The sequence below is a fragment of the Pan paniscus genome, chromosome 18 (assembly GCF_029289425.2).
Source record: "Pan paniscus chromosome 18, NHGRI_mPanPan1-v2.0_pri, whole genome shotgun sequence".
NCBI lineage: Eukaryota > Metazoa > Chordata > Mammalia > Primates > Hominidae > Pan > Pan paniscus.
Genome location: NC_073267.2, coordinates 85,232,748 through 85,251,751, shown reverse-complemented (window position 1 = coordinate 85,251,751; position 19,004 = coordinate 85,232,748). Strand labels below are relative to the sequence as shown.

General features: G+C 49.8%; 1 protein-coding gene across 1 annotated transcript in view; it reads left to right on the top strand.

Annotated features, from left to right (window-relative positions):
• CHST5 (carbohydrate sulfotransferase 5) overlaps window positions 1-19,004 on the top strand; it is a 65,883-nt gene that overhangs the window by 4,249 nt on the left and 42,630 nt on the right. Inside the window, exons 2-4 of the mRNA XM_063597775.1 lie at window positions 720-826; window positions 2,277-2,341; window positions 3,580-18,438. Coding sequence (XP_063453845.1) covers window positions 2,277-2,341; window positions 3,580-4,768 — 1,254 coding nt within the window. The 5' untranslated portion in view covers window positions 720-826 and the 3' untranslated portion in view covers window positions 4,769-18,438. The remainder of the gene's footprint in view (window positions 1-719; window positions 827-2,276; window positions 2,342-3,579; window positions 18,439-19,004) is intronic.

Sequence of the window (19,004 nt, the reverse complement as noted above, 5' to 3'; positions counted from 1 at the left end):
GCACCTGCCACCAGACCTGGCCTAATTTTTGTATTTTTAGTAGAGATAGGTTTTGCCTTGTTTGCCAGGCTGGTCTTGAACTCCTGGCATCTGGTGACCACCCACCTAGGCCTCCCAAAGTGCTGGGATTACAGGCGTAAGCCACTGTGCCCAACGTCTAGCAAATGCAAATGTTGTCTTCCTTTCTCTCCCCTTTTACACAGAGGCAAGGCAGTCAAGAATTGCATTTTGGCCGGGCGCTATGGCTCACGCCTGTAATCCCAACACTTTGGGAGGCCAAGGCTGCGATGCCCTCATCTCTACTTTTTTAATTTCATGTGACCTGTTTGAATTATTTTTCTAAAAATTAAACATGTAATAAATATGTGCCCCCGGAAAAGAATCAAAAAAGGGAAGAATTTAGAGGGGAAGGGGACAGTCCTTCCAGGATGGAAGAGTTCACTGGACAAAGGCTTAGGAGTGTGACCCACCACAGGGCCCTGCACTGGGAGTCTGGCTCTTGGACTTAAGCCCCTGCCCTGCCTCTTTCTTACTGAGTATTCATGTCTCTGAGCCCCACTGCTTCAATTAAAACAGACAGGGATGGTTATTTCTACCTCCAAGGGACTTGGGAGGATAACATTCAATCACGAAGATGAAAGTGCATATCAGAGGGCCTGCCTGACTCGTTCTCCCTAACTTTGCACCCTTGGCCAATTGTCCACTGTGCTAAATGTAAGGCTCCTTATCAGAAAGCTCCCAGTGAGGAACTGGTCTTCTGGAGACTCTGCGTGGCATAGAGTGATTCAACCACCTTAAGAAGACCTCTGGCTTTCCTGGAACACAGGTAACAAACACCTTAGCTTGGGATCAAGATCCTCCCTACCCAGGGAAGGGCTGGGCTGGCCAGGACAACTGTGTTTGGGCCAGAGCAGCAGGGTCCTGCACTCTGCAGGGGGCAATCACAGGTGGGAGAGGCCCACAGCCTGGGATTAGAAGTGCCAGGAGCTTTGGAACAGGAGTCCTGGAGTCCCAGCTTTCTTGCTGTCTCTCTAAGCCTTGAGTCTTTCACCTGAAAAATTGACATCATCATGCCCACCTCAGGGCCCATTGAGTTAAGTTATCCAGTGGACTCGAAGCACCTAGCACTTGTGATCATTGAAGTCAGCAAATATGAGTTCCCTTCCTTTCTGGCACTCTGTTGGCAAGGGAGCTCACCATCCATCAGCCAGCAGTGGAAAAAGTACAGTCGCACTTGTAGCGGAGGTGGGGGGCTACTCTCCTCATCTTCCAGGTTTTCCAGGAGTGGGTGTGGGGATCCAGAAGGCAGCTCAGGAGTCAGCAGGCGACAGAGGTGTTGGGCATCCTGCGCTCACTCCTGTCCCCGCATTGAGGGGAAGGAGCAGAGGTGAGATCTGCTCACGAGTTAGACCCTGGCTTCTCTCAGTGGGCAGTGTGGACAGGGGAAGGGGGCAGGCAAGGAGCAAAGGAGGCAGGAGCAAGGAGAAAACTTCCAGGCTCCTCCCTTCCAAAGTCACCCAGCCTTGAGATCATTGCAGATGCAACAGGTGCAAACAGAAGAACACTTTAGGACCTTGGAATGCGGGAGGCTGGCTCAGTGTTCCTTCCACCCTGTGAGAAATGCATGACATTCTTAAGGTCCACTAAAGGCTCAGGGTGGTTGGACGCCAGAGGATGGCCTGGGAGATACAGGGATTGGAAGGGTAGGTGGCCTGTGGGTGTCTCCTCTGTGGGGAGACTCACCAGGTGGAGGGGGTTCTTCCTCTCCAGATGTAGCTCAGCACAGGGACAGTAACAGTAACGGGCATGTGTGTAAGGAATGCTTCCCCAGGCCCTCCCCTCATAGATGTTTGCAGCAGCATCCATCACAACAGCTCTAAGAGGTTAAATGTTGCAAATCCCATTCTACAGAGGTGGAAATTGAGCCTCAGAGAAGTTAAGTCACTTGCCCCAGGTCTCATAGCTCCCCATTGGCAGTGCTGGGATTTGGAGCCAGCTCTCTCGCCTCCATCCATCAGGAGACCCCGCCAGTTCCCAGCCATTTGGAGAAATGCCCTACTCAGACTTATTCAACCTCAGCAAGCCTGGTGGTGCTGTGACATCCGCCTAAGCCCTCATCAAGCCCTTTAGCTCCACAACCCAAAAGGGTCTCTCTACGAGTTATCCTGAAGCAAAAGGCAGGCAGGACAGCTCTGCTCCCACCCTGGGGAGCTTTCTATGTATGGGGCTGTCTCTCTCTGTAGGGCTCTGATCTCCTCTCCTTCCTGCTTTGCCAGATGTCGAGATATCTCCCATGGATTTGTGATCAGCGTTGCAGCTCTCCCAGCAGCCCTGGACGGTGGTGAGTCCCCTCAGCTGGCCGGGACAGTACTCTGCTCTCACCTCTCTGCTTCTCGGGCTCCATCCTAGCTCCCCATCAACTGATCTTCTTGCAAACCCACAGGGCTCCAGGACACCCTCCTTCTGGAGCCCATGCTGCCTACAGCACTTCACTCCCCACCAGTGATGACAACAGTTGCTGTTCTTTGTCCACTTTATTTACTTGTTTATTTTTAATGACAAAAGTTTTTTGTTGTTGTTGTTGTTTTTTTTTTTGAAACGGAGTCTCACTCTGTCACTCAGGCTGCAGTGCAGTGGCGCAATCTCAGCTCACTGCCACCTCTGCCTCCCAGGTTCACGCCATTCTCCTGCCTCAGCCTCCCGAGTAGCTGGGACTACAGGCGCCCACCACCACGCCTGGCTAATTTTTTGTATTTTTAGTAGAGATGGGGTCTCACTGTGTTAGCCAGGATGGTCTCGATCTCCTGACCTCGTGATCCGCCCGCCTCGGCCTCCCATAGTGCTGGGATTACAGGCGTGAGCCACCGCGCCTGGCCGACAAAAGTTTTATACCTGCCTGTTAAAAAAATTATATAATGCAGAAGCACACCATGTAAAAGGTGCAATCCTCAGTTATGGGCATGACTGCGTGTTCCCTTCCCCCATCTTCATTATAATAACCCCCCAATCCCCCCAGATCCTGTGAGCCAGGTACCAGAATTATCCCTCTTTCACACACGGGTAAAGTGATCCATCACAGAGAGATTTAAGTGATCTTCATAAGCAAGATCATAGGCTAGGAAGTGGCAGAGCCAGGATTCAACCTCGGCGAGCCTGGTGGTGCTCTGACATCCACCCAAGCCCCCATCAAGCCCTTTTAGCTCCACAACCTAAAAGGGTCTCTCTAAGAGGTATCCTGAAGCAAAAGACAGGAGTTCTCTTTGAAACATAGTATTTCTCTCTACAGATAGATAGCCTGTAGGTATGTAAGTAGGTGGGTGGGTGGGTAGGTAGACAGTTTGATGATATCCCACATTATTCTGCAACTGGACTTCTGCTGTGAGCGCAGACTATATTCTGGCCTATGTCTTGACTCCGTATTGCTGGGAAAGTGCTCGACTGAGACCTTGGGAGTCTTGGGAAGTCCAATGGGTAGGGTAGCCGCATCCGAGGGCTGATCCCTGAGGGCACTGGGCAGTAATTGGGGCGTGGGATGGGCATGAGGGTCCGGGTCCCTAAAGTTGCCCACTCCACCCGAAGGCCCCCAGCCGCCCGCATGTGGCTGCCACGGTTCTCCAGCAAGACAGTGACAGTGCTCCTCCTGGCACAGACCACCTGCCTCCTGCTCTTCATGGTCTCCCAGCCAGGGCCCTCATCCCCAGCCGGCGGGGAGGATCGTGTGCACGTGCTGGTGCTGTCCTCGTGGCGCTCGGGCTCATCCTTCTTGGGCCAGCTCTTCAGCCAGCACCCCGACGTCTTCTACCTGATGGAGCCCGCGTGGCATGTGTGGACCACCCTGTCGCAGGGCAGCGCCGCAACGCTGCACATGGCTGTGCGCGACCTGGTGCGCTCCATCTTTTTGTGCGACATGGACGTGTTTGATGCCTACATGCCACAGAGCCGAAACCTGTCCGCCTTTTTCAACTGGGCAACGAGCCGCGCGCTGTGCTCGCCGCCCGCCTGCAGCGCCTTTCCCCGAGGCACCATCAGCAAGGAGGACGTATGCAAGACACTGTGCACGCGGCAGCCCTTCAGCCTGGCCCGGGAGGCCTGCCGCTCCTACAGCCATGTGGTGCTCAAGGAGGTGCGCTTCTTCAACCTGCAGGTGCTCTACCCGCTGCTCAGCGACCCCGCGCTCAACCTGCGCATCGTGCACCTGGTGCGCGACCCGCGGGCGGTGCTGCGCTCCCGGGAAGCGGCGGGCCCGATACTGGCACGCGACAACGGCATCGTGCTGGGCACCAACGGCAAGTGGGTGGAGGCCGACCCTCACCTGCGCCTGATTCGCGAGGTGTGCCGTAGCCACGTGCGCATCGCTGAGGCCGCCACACTCAAGCCGCCACCCTTCCTGCGCGGCCGCTACCGCCTGGTGCGCTTCGAGGACCTGGCGCGGGAGCCGCTGGCAGAGATCCGCGCACTCTACGCCTTCACCGGCCTGACCCTCACGCCACAGCTCGAGGCCTGGATCCACAACATCACCCACGGGTCGGGGATCGGCAAGCCAATCGAGGCCTTCCATACTTCTTCTAGGAATGCGCGCAACGTCTCCCAGGCCTGGCGCCACGCGTTGCCCTTCACTAAGATCCTGCGCGTGCAGGAGGTGTGCGCCGGCGCGCTGCAGCTGCTGGGCTACCGGCCTGTGTACTCTGCGGACCAGCAGCGTGACCTCACCCTGGATCTGGTGCTGCCACGAGGCCCAGACCACTTCAGCTGGGCATCGCCTGACTGAGAACTCTGGGCCTTAGAGCAGGCCCCGAACTGTGGTCGCCAGGCCCAGGAGGCGACTGCATGGTGGAGAGGGAGCTGGGGCGCATGGGGAAGCAGGTCCCTACTATCAACCGGGAGTTTGGGGTCCTCCCCTGAAGTAGGCAAGGACTGCACGTTTCTTTCTCTCCTGATTCTCGGTTTTCCTTTGAGTCTTCTGGAGCTGCCTTCTCATCAGGTGCACTCTTCATGGAAAGCAACTCTTGCCCCTACCTCTTCTGGGCGCAGGGAGTAAGTTACTGCTAAATTAAATTAAATGTGTGCCAGGCCGGGTGCGGTGGCTCATGCCTGTAATCCCAGCATTTTGAGAGGCTGAGGCGGGTGGATCACCTGAGGTCAGGAGTTCGAAACCAGCCTGGCCAACATAGTGAAACCCCCTCTCTACTAAAAATGCAAAAATTAGTCCGGCGTGGTGGCACACTCCTGTAATCCCAGCTACTTAGGAGGCTGAGGTGGGCGAATCACTTGGACTCCAGAGGTGGAGGTTGCAGTAAGCTGACATCATGCCACTGCACCCCAGCTTGGGTGGCAGAGCAAGACTCCATCAAAAAAATAAGTAATAAATTTGTTCAAAAGTCCTGCAATCTAGTGAACTGTAACCTCATTTTTTCTCTTTTTTCTTTAATTGCATGATTCCATTTATTTAAAGCAGAAAAACTAGTCTATGGTGATAGAGGTCAGAATAGGGGATACTTTGTAGGGAGGATTTGACTGGGATGTAACCTTATTTATTATGTAAACAAACTACAACTTGACCAGGCAGTATATTCTTGTAAGAAGAAAGGAGTCTTCTCCAATCACAGCAGCCAGCCTTCAGCCAGGGGCAGACTGCAGACTGACCAGATGTGTCCAAATTAGACAAAGGTTGAGCTGTAACCAATCAGCCTATATCCAATGCCACTTCCTTTTTCTGTTTATAAACGCTGCTTGCCCACTGTTGCTGGGTGGAGGTCTCTGAAACCTCTCTAATATAGATCTCTCATTTAATGGGGAGGGTTTGGCCTTTAATCACCATCATCCCTGGAACAAAGACTGACCAATTGGACTCAAATGCTATTGAACTATCTTTATTGCATGGACTTTGAGTTATTTGATTTTGACTAGTTGTTTGTTGAAACTCCTGATAAGGAGTGTACTTCAGTTTCTTGGCATTGTCCACTCATAGCCATCATAATAGTCTCCCTGGTCGGGCACAGTGACTCACGCCTGTAATCCCAGCACTTTAGGAGGCCAAGGCAGGCAGATCGCTTGAGCTCAGAAGTTCGAGACCAGCCTGGCCAACATAGTGAAACCCTGTCTCTATTAAAAATACAAAAAATAGCCGGTGTGGTTGTGCATGCCTGTAATCCCAGCTACTCAGGAGGTTGAGGCAGGAGAATCTCTTGAATCCAGGAGGTGGAGGTTGCAGTGAGCCAAGATTGCACCACTGCACTCCAGCCAGGGTGACAGAGCAAGACTCCATCTTAAATAACAATAATAGGCCAGGCACAGTGGCTCAAGCCTGTAATCCCGGCACTTTGGAAGGCCAAGGTGGGTGGATCACTTGAGGTCAGGAGTTCAAGACCAGTCTAGCCAACATGGTGAAACCCTGTCTCTACTAAAAAACAAAAATTAGCCAGTGTGGTTGTGCATGCCTGTAATCCCAGCTACTCAAGAGGTTGAGGCAGGAGAATCGCTTGAACCTGGGAGGTGGAGGTTGCAGTGAGCCAAGATTGCGCCACTGTACTCCAGCCTGGGTAACAGAGCGAGACTCCCTCTCAAAAATAATAATAATAATAAAATAATAATAATAATAGTCTCTCTGATGTGTTGCCTCCCCTGGGAAGTCTTACATACTCCTATGTAGCCATTCTGTATAAATCAACTGGTCTGTTAGGGTTAGAATAACAAAAACATGAAGAAAGCATAAAGAATCATCCAACTAAGGTGAAATTGTGAAGTCAATACTGAAACAAAACAAGTCCATTATGATGGTGACAGAAAATGGAGTCAGGGCCCAAGGTTTTGGTCAGCCTCTCAAAATTGAGAGGCTGACCAAAAGGCAGAAATGTTTAAATTCAATTAAATTTGGCCCAAAGTTCCCAGCACTTTGGGAGGCCGAGGTGGGCGGATCATGAGGTCAGGAGATCGAGACCATCTTGGCCAACATGGTGGAACCCCATCTCTACTAAAATACAAAAAATTAGCCGGGCATGGTGGCACATGCCTATAATCCCAGCTACTCGGGAGGCTGAGGCAGAGGAATCACTAGAACCCAGGAGGCAGAGGTTGCAGTGAGCTGAGATCGTGCACTGCACTCCAGCCTGGTGACAGAGCAAGACTCCGTCTCCAAAAAAAAAAAAAGAATTTGGCCCAAAGCTGCTGCCATACCTGTTGAACTGCAACCTAACTTAATATTTAAGTAAACTGCCTCCCAACTGAGACTATATTCTTGTAACAAATAGTTGAATCTCAGCAAGTCACAGCAGCTGTGCTTTAACCAGTCACAGGCTGCCAACTGATCAGACCAAGTCCATATAAGGCAAATGCTGAGCTGTACCCCATCAGACTGTTTCTCTGTGTTACTTCCAAAAAATTCGGCCTGCCAGTGTTGCTGGGTGGAGCACTTTGAACCTTTACTGGTTCAGGGTGCTGCCCGATTCATAAATTTTCTTTCCTCAAATAAAGTCTGCTTAATTTGTCTAATGTTTTTCTATTAACAGTTCAGATGACTTGGCCTCTACCCAAACTCTTTCTTTCCCCTAGACTCTCCTCTCTTGGAATGCATCCTGAAGCAGCTGAAAAGGGGTGCCCCAGGCCCAGCTGGGAGCAAAATCTGGTGATATTGCTTCTGAACATCCCACATGTGCCACACACATGCACCCCCCCACACACACACATGCACACTCACATGCACACACAGCCTGGACTCTGTTCCCCTTATGCCCCTGGCACCACACTCCATCAAAGCCATTGAACTTTATATCCCCCTGTGTCTTCAGTAAGAGGTATATCAGGCCAGACATGGTGGCTCATGCCTGTAATTATCAATTACCCGGTCTCTGGTATTCTGTTACAGCAGCACAAAAGGGACTAAAATAGGCTCCTTAACAAAAAGATTCACAGACAAGAAGTTTGTTTGTTTGTTTGTTTTGAAATAGTGTCTTGCTTTGTGGCCCAGGCTGGAGTGCAGTGGTTCCATCTCGGCTCACTGCAACCCCCACATCACTGACTCAAGAGATTGGCCCATCTTAACCTCCCAAGTAGCTGGGACTATAGGCACATCACTATGCCAGGCTAATTTTTGTATTTTGGGGGGCTACATGTGTTTCAGTATGTAGCCCGCGCTGATCTGTAACTCCTGTGCTCAGCCTTCCAAAGTGCTGGGATTACAGGTGTGAGCCACTGTGCCTGCCCAAGAACAGTTCACTAATACATGCAGCATATATCACACAGGACAAACCTAAATGAAAAGTAACAACACAGTGGCTCAGAACACTGCCTTACACAGCAGATTCCAAAAGACACAATAAATTTGTAGAGAAATAACAGGAAAAAGAAAGTTTTAGGCCTCCAAAGGTGAGAAACTGTGCATAGGTAAATATCTGAGAGGAAGCCGATGCAGCAGGATTTCTCTGCGGTGCCTCTGGTACCGCCGCTGGCTGGGCAAAGTTAAGGGTTGTCTCCAGTGAAGGAGAGTTTATATCGTGCCTCTAGGCAGAAAGGGGAGGGAAACCTGAACTTTTCCTGTATTTTCTGCTTCTTAATTGCCTTCAGCTGAAAATCATTTTTATGTGAAAGAGGCATAATCTGGGATGACGCCTCTGCTTTCCTCCACCTGCAGAGAACCTGTGTGCTGCTCCTTTGCTTTGGACCTCTGCCTCTGCCACGGAGAAAGCCCAGGCCAGCCTGCTGGACAAGCAGGGACCGTGAGAAGGAGAGTTCAGGTGTCCCAATCCAGGCCATCCTAGACCAGCCAGCCCCTCACGAGCCCCAGCTGATCAGCACGCAGCCACTTCTGCTATCTTCTACTGGCCAAAGCGAGTCCAGGGTTCACCCAGATTCAGAGGTGGGGAAACTGAGTCCACCACTTGAGAGGAGTAGCTATAAAGACATACGAGCGAGACCAGCTGAGCCCAGCACTGCTGGCTAAGTCGAAGACTTTAGGACAAGCCACACATGTTCCGTGGCCACACGTGGCCAGTGGCTCCGTATTGGACAATGCCAATCCGACTCCTCATTCTCATTACATTTGTATACCCTTCTGGCCCTGAGATCTTTCTATATCCGCATCTGACTAAGATGCTCTACTAGAGAACAGCATCTACTTCATATTTCCATCCTTTGGAAACCCAAAGAGCCAGCAGAAGTTTTGACTTTGCAATTGATCCTACGTGTTCAAATTTCTAGCGTCTATCAGACTGTGTAAGATGGAAGAGAGACTTACAAGGGCTCCCATTACCTAGCCCAGGGTATGTGCTCAGGGCTCTTGGCACTTCTCCTCTTGGTTACACATGGTTTAGATAATGTTGGCCACTTCTTAACATTAGTTTCTCATGGCTTGATTCCTAGGAAGCATTATTCCTCCCATTTTAAGAGGGCAGCCAGTTGAGTGATTCAATGAGTCAGGCCCAGTACCAGGCCCCAGGGACACAGTAAGGGACAGAGTACACATAGCCCTTGCTCTTGTCCGGGGTGCAGACACTAAACAAATAATCAAACAGATTAAACATGCAATTACAGGTTTTAATTATGCCCTAAGAAAAAACAAAGCCGGGGGCAGTGACACAACTGTAACCCCAGCACTTCGGGAGGCTGGGACAGGAGGATTGCTTGAGGACATGAGTTCAAGACCAGCCAGGCAAATGAATCTTGTGGGATACCACTGTCAGGCTGGGCTCTGAGCCTGCATCAAAGCAGGCCCCATGTCTACAAAACATTTTTAAAAATTGGCCAAGCATGGTGGTACACGGCTGTAGTCCTAGCTACTTGGGAGGCTGAGGCGGGGGTGTTGCTTGAGCCTAGAAGTTCGAGGCTGCAGTGAGCTACAGTGAGCTGTGATTCATCCCACTACACTCCAACCTGTGCAACACAGCAAGACATCATCTCTAATTAAAAAAAAAAAAAAAAAGGAAAGAAAGAAAAAAGGATGATACAAAATAAGCCGAGTGTGGTGGCACATGCCTGTAATCCCAGCTACTCGGGAGGCTGAGGCAGGAGAATCGCTTGAACCTGGGAGGCGGAGGTTGCCATGAGCTGAGATCGCGCCACTGCACTCTAGCCTGGGCAACAAGAGCGAAACTCCATCTCAAAAAAAAAAAAGAGGCGGGTGCAGTGGCTCACGCCTGTAATCCCAGGACTTTTGTAGGCCATGGCAGGTGGATCACTTGAGGCCAGGAGTTTGAGACCAACCTGGCTAACATGGCAAAACCTCAGCTCTACTAAAAATAAAAAAAATTAACCAGTCGTGGTGGTGCGCACCTGTAATCCCAGCTACTTGGGAGACTGAGGCAGGAGAATCACATGAACCTGGGAGGTGGAGGTTGCAGTGAGCCGAGATCATGACATTGCACTCCAGCATGAGTGACAGAGGGAGACTGCATCTCAAAAAAAAAAAAAAGAAGAAGAAGAAGAAGCGGCTGGGCACGGTGGCTCACACCTGTAATCCCAGCACTTTGGGAAGCCGAGGCGGGTGGATCACGAGGTCAGGAGTTCCAGACCAGCCTGGCCAACATGGTGAAACCCCATCTCTACTAAAAATACAAAAATTAGCTGGGCGTGGTGGCAGACGCCTGTAATCCCAGCTACTTGGGAGGCTGAGGCAGGAGAATCACATGAACCTGGGAGGCAGAGGTTGCAATGAGTCTAGATGGTGTCATTGCACTCCAGCCTGGGCAATAGAGTGAGACTCTGTCTCAAAAAAAAAAAAAAAGAAGCAAATATGAAGACCATGTAATCTTGAAGAGGACACAATCTTTTGAACAAGACACAAAATCCACAAACTGTAAAGAAAGAATTCACTTTCAAAATATAATAAATAGGACAAAACTTTTTGGAATTTGCTTGTGGTGATGTGGTGATCTGATCTCACAGGTCTATACATCTAATTTTATACTTTACATATAAATATTTTATATAAATTATGTCTCAATACTTTTTTTTACAGAAGCATTGGGGGAAAATACCATAAAGTAGGTTAAAAAACAGATGACAAGCTAGCAGAAACCATTTGCCATAAAAATAAGAGCAAAACCAAGAGGAAGCAGAAAGTCAACAGAAAAATGAGCAAAAGCCCTTTAACAAAGAAGAAAGAAGGCCAGGCCAGGCGCAGTGGCTCACGCCTGTAATCCCAGCACTTTGGGAGGCTGAGGTGGGTGGATCACCTGAGGTCAGGAGTTTGAGACCAGCCTGGCCAACATGGCAAAACCCCGTCTCTACTAAAAATACAAAAATTAGCCGGGTGTAGTGGCACACGCCTGTAGCCCCAGCTACTTCAGAAGCTGAGGCAGGAGAATTGCCTGAACCCGGGAGGCAGAGGTTGCAATGAGCCAATATTGCTCCACTGCACTCCAGCCTGGGTGATAGAGCAAGACTGCGTCTCAAATAATAATAATAATAATAATAATAATAAAAAGGAGAAAAAGGAAGGCTGTTGATTAATAAGCATGAAAAGATGCTTAGCTGCCCAGGGAATTAAAGAAACGCAGGTTAAAACATCATCAAGTAACATTTTTAACCCATCAGCTATGCAAAATTGAAAATGATAGATTTAGCCATGTATAGGTGGTGGTAGCACCCACCACCACACCTGGCTAATTTTTATATTTTTAGTAGAGACAGGGTTTCACCACATTGGTCAGGCTGGTCTCAAATTCCTAACCTCAGGTGATCCACCCGCCTTGGCCTCCCAAAGTGCTGGGATTACAGGCATGAACCACTGCGCCAGGCCTTTTTAATTTTTTTTGGTCAGTCTTGCTCTGTTGCCCAGGCTGGAGTGCAGTGGCACAATTTCGGCTCACTGCAACCTCCGCCTCCCTGGTTCAAACGATTCTCCTGACTCAGCCTCCCAAGCAGCTGGGATTACAGGCACTCACCACCATGTCCAGGTAATTTTTATGTTTTTATTTTATTTATTTATTTTTAATTTTATTTTTTGAGACAGAGTTTTGCTTTTGTTGCCTAGGCTGGAGTGCAATGGCACAATCTTGGCTCATACAACCTCTGCCTCCCAGGTTCAAGCAATTTTACTGCCTCAGCCTCTTGAGTAGCTGGGATTACAGACATTCGCCATCATGCCCAGCTAATTTTGTATTTTTAGTAAAGAAGGGGTTTCTCCATGTTGGTTAGGTTGGTCTTGAAGTCCCGACCTCAGGTGATCCTCCCGCCTCAGCCTCCCAAAGTGCTGGGATTACAGGTGTGAGCCACTGCGCCCAGCTCCAGGGCTGGTTATCTTTGTATTTTCAGGTAGCCAGTTCTCCCCACGCCCTCTACTGAAAGATCTCATGCATCACATTTTCTCCCTTGGGGGTAAGACCAGAGAACCTGGCCTGTCCTGCAAGTCTTGTGTTATTCTGATCCCAGTCTTCATGAACTCCACTCATTCATTCAACACACATTATGGGTTGAGCACCAACCAGGCACCGGGCTGTTGGAGGAGCTGGAGATAGAGCAGGACCAAGATAGACAAAAAGCAAAAACCCCTGCCCTGTAGGAACTTGCATTCTGATGGTGGGAGACAGCCAGTGAATGAGAAGTTTGATAAATGGCTAAATTATTTAGCATATTAGAAAGTGCCAAAGATTAAAGTGGAGAGGGATCAGGGGATTAGGAATGTATGTGTGTGTAGGGGTGTGAGTTGTTAATTTTTTTTTTTAAGACAGAGTTTCACTCTGTCACCCAGGCTGGAGTGTAGTGGCATGATCTTGGCTCACTGCGATGTCTGCCTCCCGGGTTCAAGGGATCCTCCTGCCTCAGCCCTGCTGAGTAGCTGGGAATACAGGCGTTCGCCACCATGTCTGGCTAATTTTTATATTTTTAGTAGAGATGGGGTTTCACCATGTTGGCCAGGGTGGTCTCGAACTCCTGTCTTCAGGCAGTCCACCTGCCTCGGCCTCCCAGAGTTCTGGGATTACAGGCATGAGCCATTGTGCCCGGCTTTTTTTTTTTTTTTTTTGAGACTGAGTCTGGCTCTATTGCCCAGACTGGAGTGCAGTGGCGCGATTTCGGCTGACTGCAAACTCTGCCTCCCAGGTTCAAGTGATTCTCCTGCCTCAGCCTCCTGAGTAGCTGGGATTACAGGTGCCTGCCACCACCTGGCTAATTTTTTTGTATTTCAAGACCAGGCTGGTCTCAAACTCCTGACCTCAAGTGATCCACCTGCCTTGGCCTCCCAAAGTACTGGGATTACAGGAGCGAGCCATCATGCCTGGGCTTTTTTTTTTTTTTTTTTTTTGAGACAGTGTCTCACTTTTTCACCCAGGCTGAAGTGCAGTGGAGTGCAATGGCACGATCTCAGGTCACCGCAACCTCCACCTCCTGGGTTCAAGTAATTCTCCTGCCTCAGTCTCCCGAGTAGCTGGGATTACAGGTGTGTGCCACCAGGCTCAGCTAATTTTTTTGTATATTTAGTAGAGACAGGGTTTCACCATGTTGGCCATGGCTGGTCTCGAACTCCTGACCTCAAATGATCCACCTGCCTCAGCCTGCCAAAGTGCTGGGATTACAGGCATGAGCGACTACGCCCGGCAGTTTCTTCCACTTCTAATAGACTCTGCTAGTCTAGGAAATGTACCAAAAAGACAGCATGGTTAAAGGTCAGTATTTCATGACCTTTTTTATGCTTCCTATTTTTATTTTATTTAGGTTTCTTGGTTGATACAAAACGTCAATTGTAGTGGTAGGGAACCTGCATAAGGAAGCTTCCTAAACAGAGGCTTCAAGAGAGAACACTAATAGGCCGGGCATGTTGGCTCATGCCTGTAATCCCAGCACTTCGGAAGCCCAAGGCGGGTGGATCACCTGAGGCCAGGAGTTCAAAGCTGGCCTGGCCAACATGGTGAAACCCCCCTCTACTAAAAATACAAAAATTAGCCAGGTGTGGTGGCAGGTGCCTGTATTCCCAGCTACTTGGGAGGCTGAGGCAGGAGAATCGCTTGAACTCAGGAGGCCGAGGTTGCAGTGAGCCAAGAATGCACCACTGCATTCCAGCCTGGGCGACAAAGCAAGACTCTGTCTCAAAAAAAAAAAAAAGAGAGAGAGAAAGAGAACGCTAATAAACAATCTTGCTAATGTTCTTGAATTAAAAGGAAAATATTGTGTAATGTGTACACAAGCATCTTGAATTTAAAATAATTAAGGTTTTGAAAAATCATTTCCCCTGCAAATATTGAAGGTGTTGGTGCATGGCCTTCCAGCCTCCCTCACTTGGCTGCTGATCCATCTGATTCTCATTTCTTTACAGCAGAATTATGGAAAAAAGCTGTCAGCTCGAATCATTTTGCCACATGCCAAAAAGTCATACAGAATCTGAAATGCTGGAAAATATCTGTAAATCACAGATCTTTTCATTACAACTAACATGACAAAATGTTTCCACTTCATTGACTTGCTAAGTACCTGAGCCATCTAAAAGGGTTGTGTTCTTTTTACTCCTAAAAGAAAGAATAAAACAGATTTAAAAGTTATATTTAAAAGAATGGAGTGGTCAGACGCGGTGGCTGAGGCCTGTAATCCCAGCACTTTGGGAGGCCAAGGCAGGCTGATCAGTTGAGGTCAGGAGTTTGAGAACAGCCTGGCCAACATAGTGAAACCCTGTCTCTACTAAAAATACAAAAATTAGCTGGGAGTGGTGGCGGGTGTCTGTAATCCCAGCTACTTGGGAGGCTGAGGCAGGAGAATTGCTTGAACCCAGGGGGCGGAGGTTGCAGTGAGCCTAGATCAAGCCACTGCACTCCAGCCTGGGCAACTGAGCAAGACTCAGTCTCAAAAAAAAAAAAAGATAGTGGAGAACCAAGATGACTGTTACTAATGTTAATGGTTTTTGTTTATGGTTATGATTTTGTTAATGGTTTGTTTTTTGAGACAGAGTTTTACTCTGTTGCCCAGCTGGAATGCAGTGGTGCAATCTCGGCTCACTGCAACCTCTGCCTCTGGGGTTCAAGCGATTCTCAGCCTCCCAAGTAGCTGGGATTTCAGGGATGCGCCACCACGCCTGGCTAATTTTTTTTTTTTTTATTTAGTAGAGACGGGGTTTCACCATGTTGGTCAGGCTGGTCTTGAACTCCTGACCTCAAATGATCCACCTGCCTCAGCCTCCCAAAGTGCTGGGATTACAGGTGTGAGCCACCGCACCCAGCCCTGTTTTTAATGTTTAAAATGACACTTCAGATACTCCAACTAACCTAAACAGAAACTTTAGTAGGCTATTGGCCACTTTTTAAAAAAAGTTTTTAAAAGATATGTTTTATATAGCATGAAATTCATTTGTTTTAACTGTACAATTCAATGATTTTAATATAATATATTTTCACAGTTGTGCCGTCATCAGATGAGATCTCAGCATAGCCTCACCCTCCTGACCTGAAGCAAACGTCTTGTGTCAACCTCCCTAAGTGCTGGGATTACAGGCATAAGCTACAGCTACTGGTCAATCACCATTTCAAAGTCAGTTCTTTATTGTTCGTTGCGACATTTCTCAAGGATGTAGCAAGTATTTTTTTCCCTCCTTCATTCTCTTAGGCACATGAGGAGCGCTTGGTTCTCTCCGGCTCTGTTTCATCTGTATTTTAATCGATTCTCTCTTGGTCTGTTGTCTTTGTTATTTTTCCTTAAATGTCCAGTAGTTAGACAATTTTGATTTTCCCCCTTTTCTTTGCTTTCCTCTTTTTTTTATTTTGTATTTGCCTTTAAAGTTTATTTCCTCAATTTCCTTTTCTTTTTCTTTTTTTGTTTAGAGACAGAGTCTCACTCCCTCGCCCAGGCTGAAGTGCAGTGGCACAATCATGGCTCACTGCAGCTTTGAACTCCTGGACTTAAGTGATCCTCCCGCCTAAGCCTCCTAAGTAACTTGGACTACAGGCCTGCACCATCACACCTAATTTTTAAATTATTTTTTTGTAGAGACAAGTTCACGCTATGTTGCCCAGGCTGGTCTTGAACTCCTGGCCTCAAGTGATCCTCCTGCCTTGGCCTCCCAAAGTGCTCAACTTTCTTTTTTCTTTTGGAGATAAGGTCTCACTCTGTCACCTAGGCTGGAGTGCAGTAGCATGACCATAGCTCACTGCCACTGCAACCTCCTAGGTTCAATCAATCCTCCCACTTCAGCCTCCCAAGTAGCTACAACTACAGGGGTCCACCATCCCACCTGGCTAATTTTTATTTTATTTTATTTTATTTATTTTTATTTTTTTGAGACAGAGTCTTGCTCTGCCACCCAAGCTGGAGTACAGTGGCACAATCTCTGCTCACTGCAACCTCCACCTCCCAGGTTCAAGCAGTTCTCCTGCCTCAGCCTCCCAAGTAGCTGGGATTACAGGTGCCCACCACCACACCCAGCTACTTTTTGTATTTTTAGTAGACACAGGGTTTCACCATGTTGGCCAGGCTCGTCTTGAACTCCTGACCTCAAGTGATCCACCCACCTTGGCCTCCCAAAGTGCTGGGATCATAGGCATGAGCCACCACGCTGGCTCCAACCTGGCTCCAACCTGGCTAATTAAAAAAAAAAAATTGCCGGGCGAGGTGGTTCACACCTGTAATCCCAGCACTTTTGGAGGCTGAGTCAGGCAGATTACCAGAGGTCGGGAGTTCGAGACAAGCCTAACCAAAATGGGGGAAACACCTAAGTATACTAAAAATACAAAATTAGCTGGGCGTGGTGGCAGATGCCTCTAATCCCAGCTACTCAGGAGGGTAAGGCAGGAGAATCACTTGAACCCAGGAGGCAGAGGTTGTGGTGAGCCGAGATCTCGTCATTGCACCCCAGGCTGGGCAACAGAGCGAAACTCTGTCTCAAAAAAAAAAAAAAAGAAAAAATTCTGTAGAGGCAGTGTCTCCTTATCTTACCTAGGCTGGTCTCAAACTCCTGGCCTCAAGCCATCCTCCCACCTTGGCCTCTCAATGTGCTTAGATTACAGAGCATGGGCTACCGCACCCAGCCCAACTTTATTTTCTAACTCATTTATCACATTGTAAAATTGGAAGTCATATTTTTAATTTCTAATAACTCATTATCTGTTCAATTTTTAAGGCATCATGCTTTATTTCTATAAATACAATATCTTCTTGAGTATGCTAATTGAAACACATTATTTATCTTTGTTTCTTAAATTTTCTGTTCTTTCTTTCTTTTTTTTTTTTTTTTTGAGTTGGAGTTTCGCTCCTGTTGCCCCAGGCTGGAGGCAATGGCACAATCTTGGTTCACCGCAACCTCTGCCTCCCGGGTTCAAGCGATTCTCTTGCCTCAGCCTCCCGAGTAGCTGGGATTATAGGCATGCACCACCACGCCTGGCTAATTTTGTATTTTTAGTAGAGACGGGATTTCTCCATGTTGGTCAGGCTGGTCTCAAACTCCTGACCTCAGGTGATTCAACCGCCTCGGTCTCCCAAAGTGCTGGGATTACAGGCGTGAGCCACCGCGTCTGGACAAAATTTTCTGTTTCTTCCAGGATCAGCTGAAATATTTGGTCAGACTGTTCTACCTGTGGGAGGGGCAGGGGATGGAGGAGGAGAGGAGGGGCTGGCAGAGGTGCTGTGCTCCACCTAGACCCTGGGTAGATCCCTCTGCGTCCAGCCTCCCTTCTTCTCCACTCCACCAAGCCCTGAGGGTATCACCTCCATCGCACCTTCCTTCTGGGTTAAAGGTTAACCTCTAGGCGGTGGAAACAATACTTAGTTTCTTTTTTCTTTTTCTTTTTTTTTTTTTTTTTTTTTTTGAGACAGTCTCACTCTGTCCCCCAGGCTAGAATGATGCAGTGGTGTGATCTCAGCTCACTGCGACCTCCACCTCCCGGGTTCAAGCGATTCTCCTGCCTCAGCCTCCCCAGTAGCTGGGATTACAGGCATGCACCACCACACCTGGCTTATTTTTGTATTTTTGGAAGAGACGGGGTTTCACCATGTTGGCCAGGATGGTCTCGAACTCCTGACCTCAAGTGATCCGCCCGCCTCGGCCTCCCAGAGTGCTGGGAGTACAGGCGTGAGCCACCGCACCCGGCCTGATAATGTTCGTATTCTACTCATGAAGACTTCGTAAATATTGGGGTCCAGACCTAGATACTACAACGTTACAAATCTGTTCTGATCACTGCTTTGCCAGAACCCTGGTAAATCCACAGCACTGGCCGCGGGGGGGGGCCGCATGCAATTCCCTTCTTTCCTACAGGGGACGCTGCAGAGAAGGGCAGAGCAGAGCGCGCAGTTCGCGGGCAGGGGCCGCTTCTCCAGGATAGCGCGCGTCCGTGGGGGTGGGTCTGTGCGAGCCCTGCGCAACATCAGGGGCGGGAACAACTCTGGCTCTGCCCCCGCCGGCTGGAGCGGCTTCTCATTGGAGGAGGGAACGGTCACTTGGCAGCGCCGTTGGGATTGGAGGAAGAGGGTCTCGGGTGGAGTGACGCTGAGGCGGCGAGGGTGCTGGTGGCTGGCAGCTGCTGCCCTTTGGTAGCTGGTCCCTCAACTCAGTGGTGAATGGCGACCGGATGGAGCGCTAGGGAAGCGACGGCAGCGGCGGGTGGGCCGGGTTATGGGCGCCCCGAGTCCGGGCGGCGTCCCCGGTGTGCCGCTGACCTGCTGGGTGGGCGCTGTCCTCCCGGAGGGGGGTCCCTTTGCTCTCCCGGACCCCTTTACCCGTCACTTCCTCGCCGGTCCCTGAGGCAGGTCCCCGGAGTCCCGCTGGGCGTGAGGTGCAGGGAGCGGCCGCAGGTGGACCCGGGGCTGGAGGGCGCTCGGCCGCCACCCGAGCGGGTCTTGGCCTTGAGCTTCCGAGCGCCTCAGGTTCAGAGCTGCACCCCACGAGCCCGGGAGGCGGTGGTCCGCGCCCTGCCTGGGTTGCCCCACGGCGCCCGGCCTCCTTCGAGGGGCCTCGGAGCGGCCTGGCCCGGCCCGGCTGAGGAGTCAGAGCTCGCGCTCCCCTTGCCCGGGAGCTGCAGCCCGGCTCCTCCGTGCGGGCGCTCGTTCGCTGATCGCGGGCACCTCGGGCCAAATCCACCCCCTCCGAGACCCGCTCC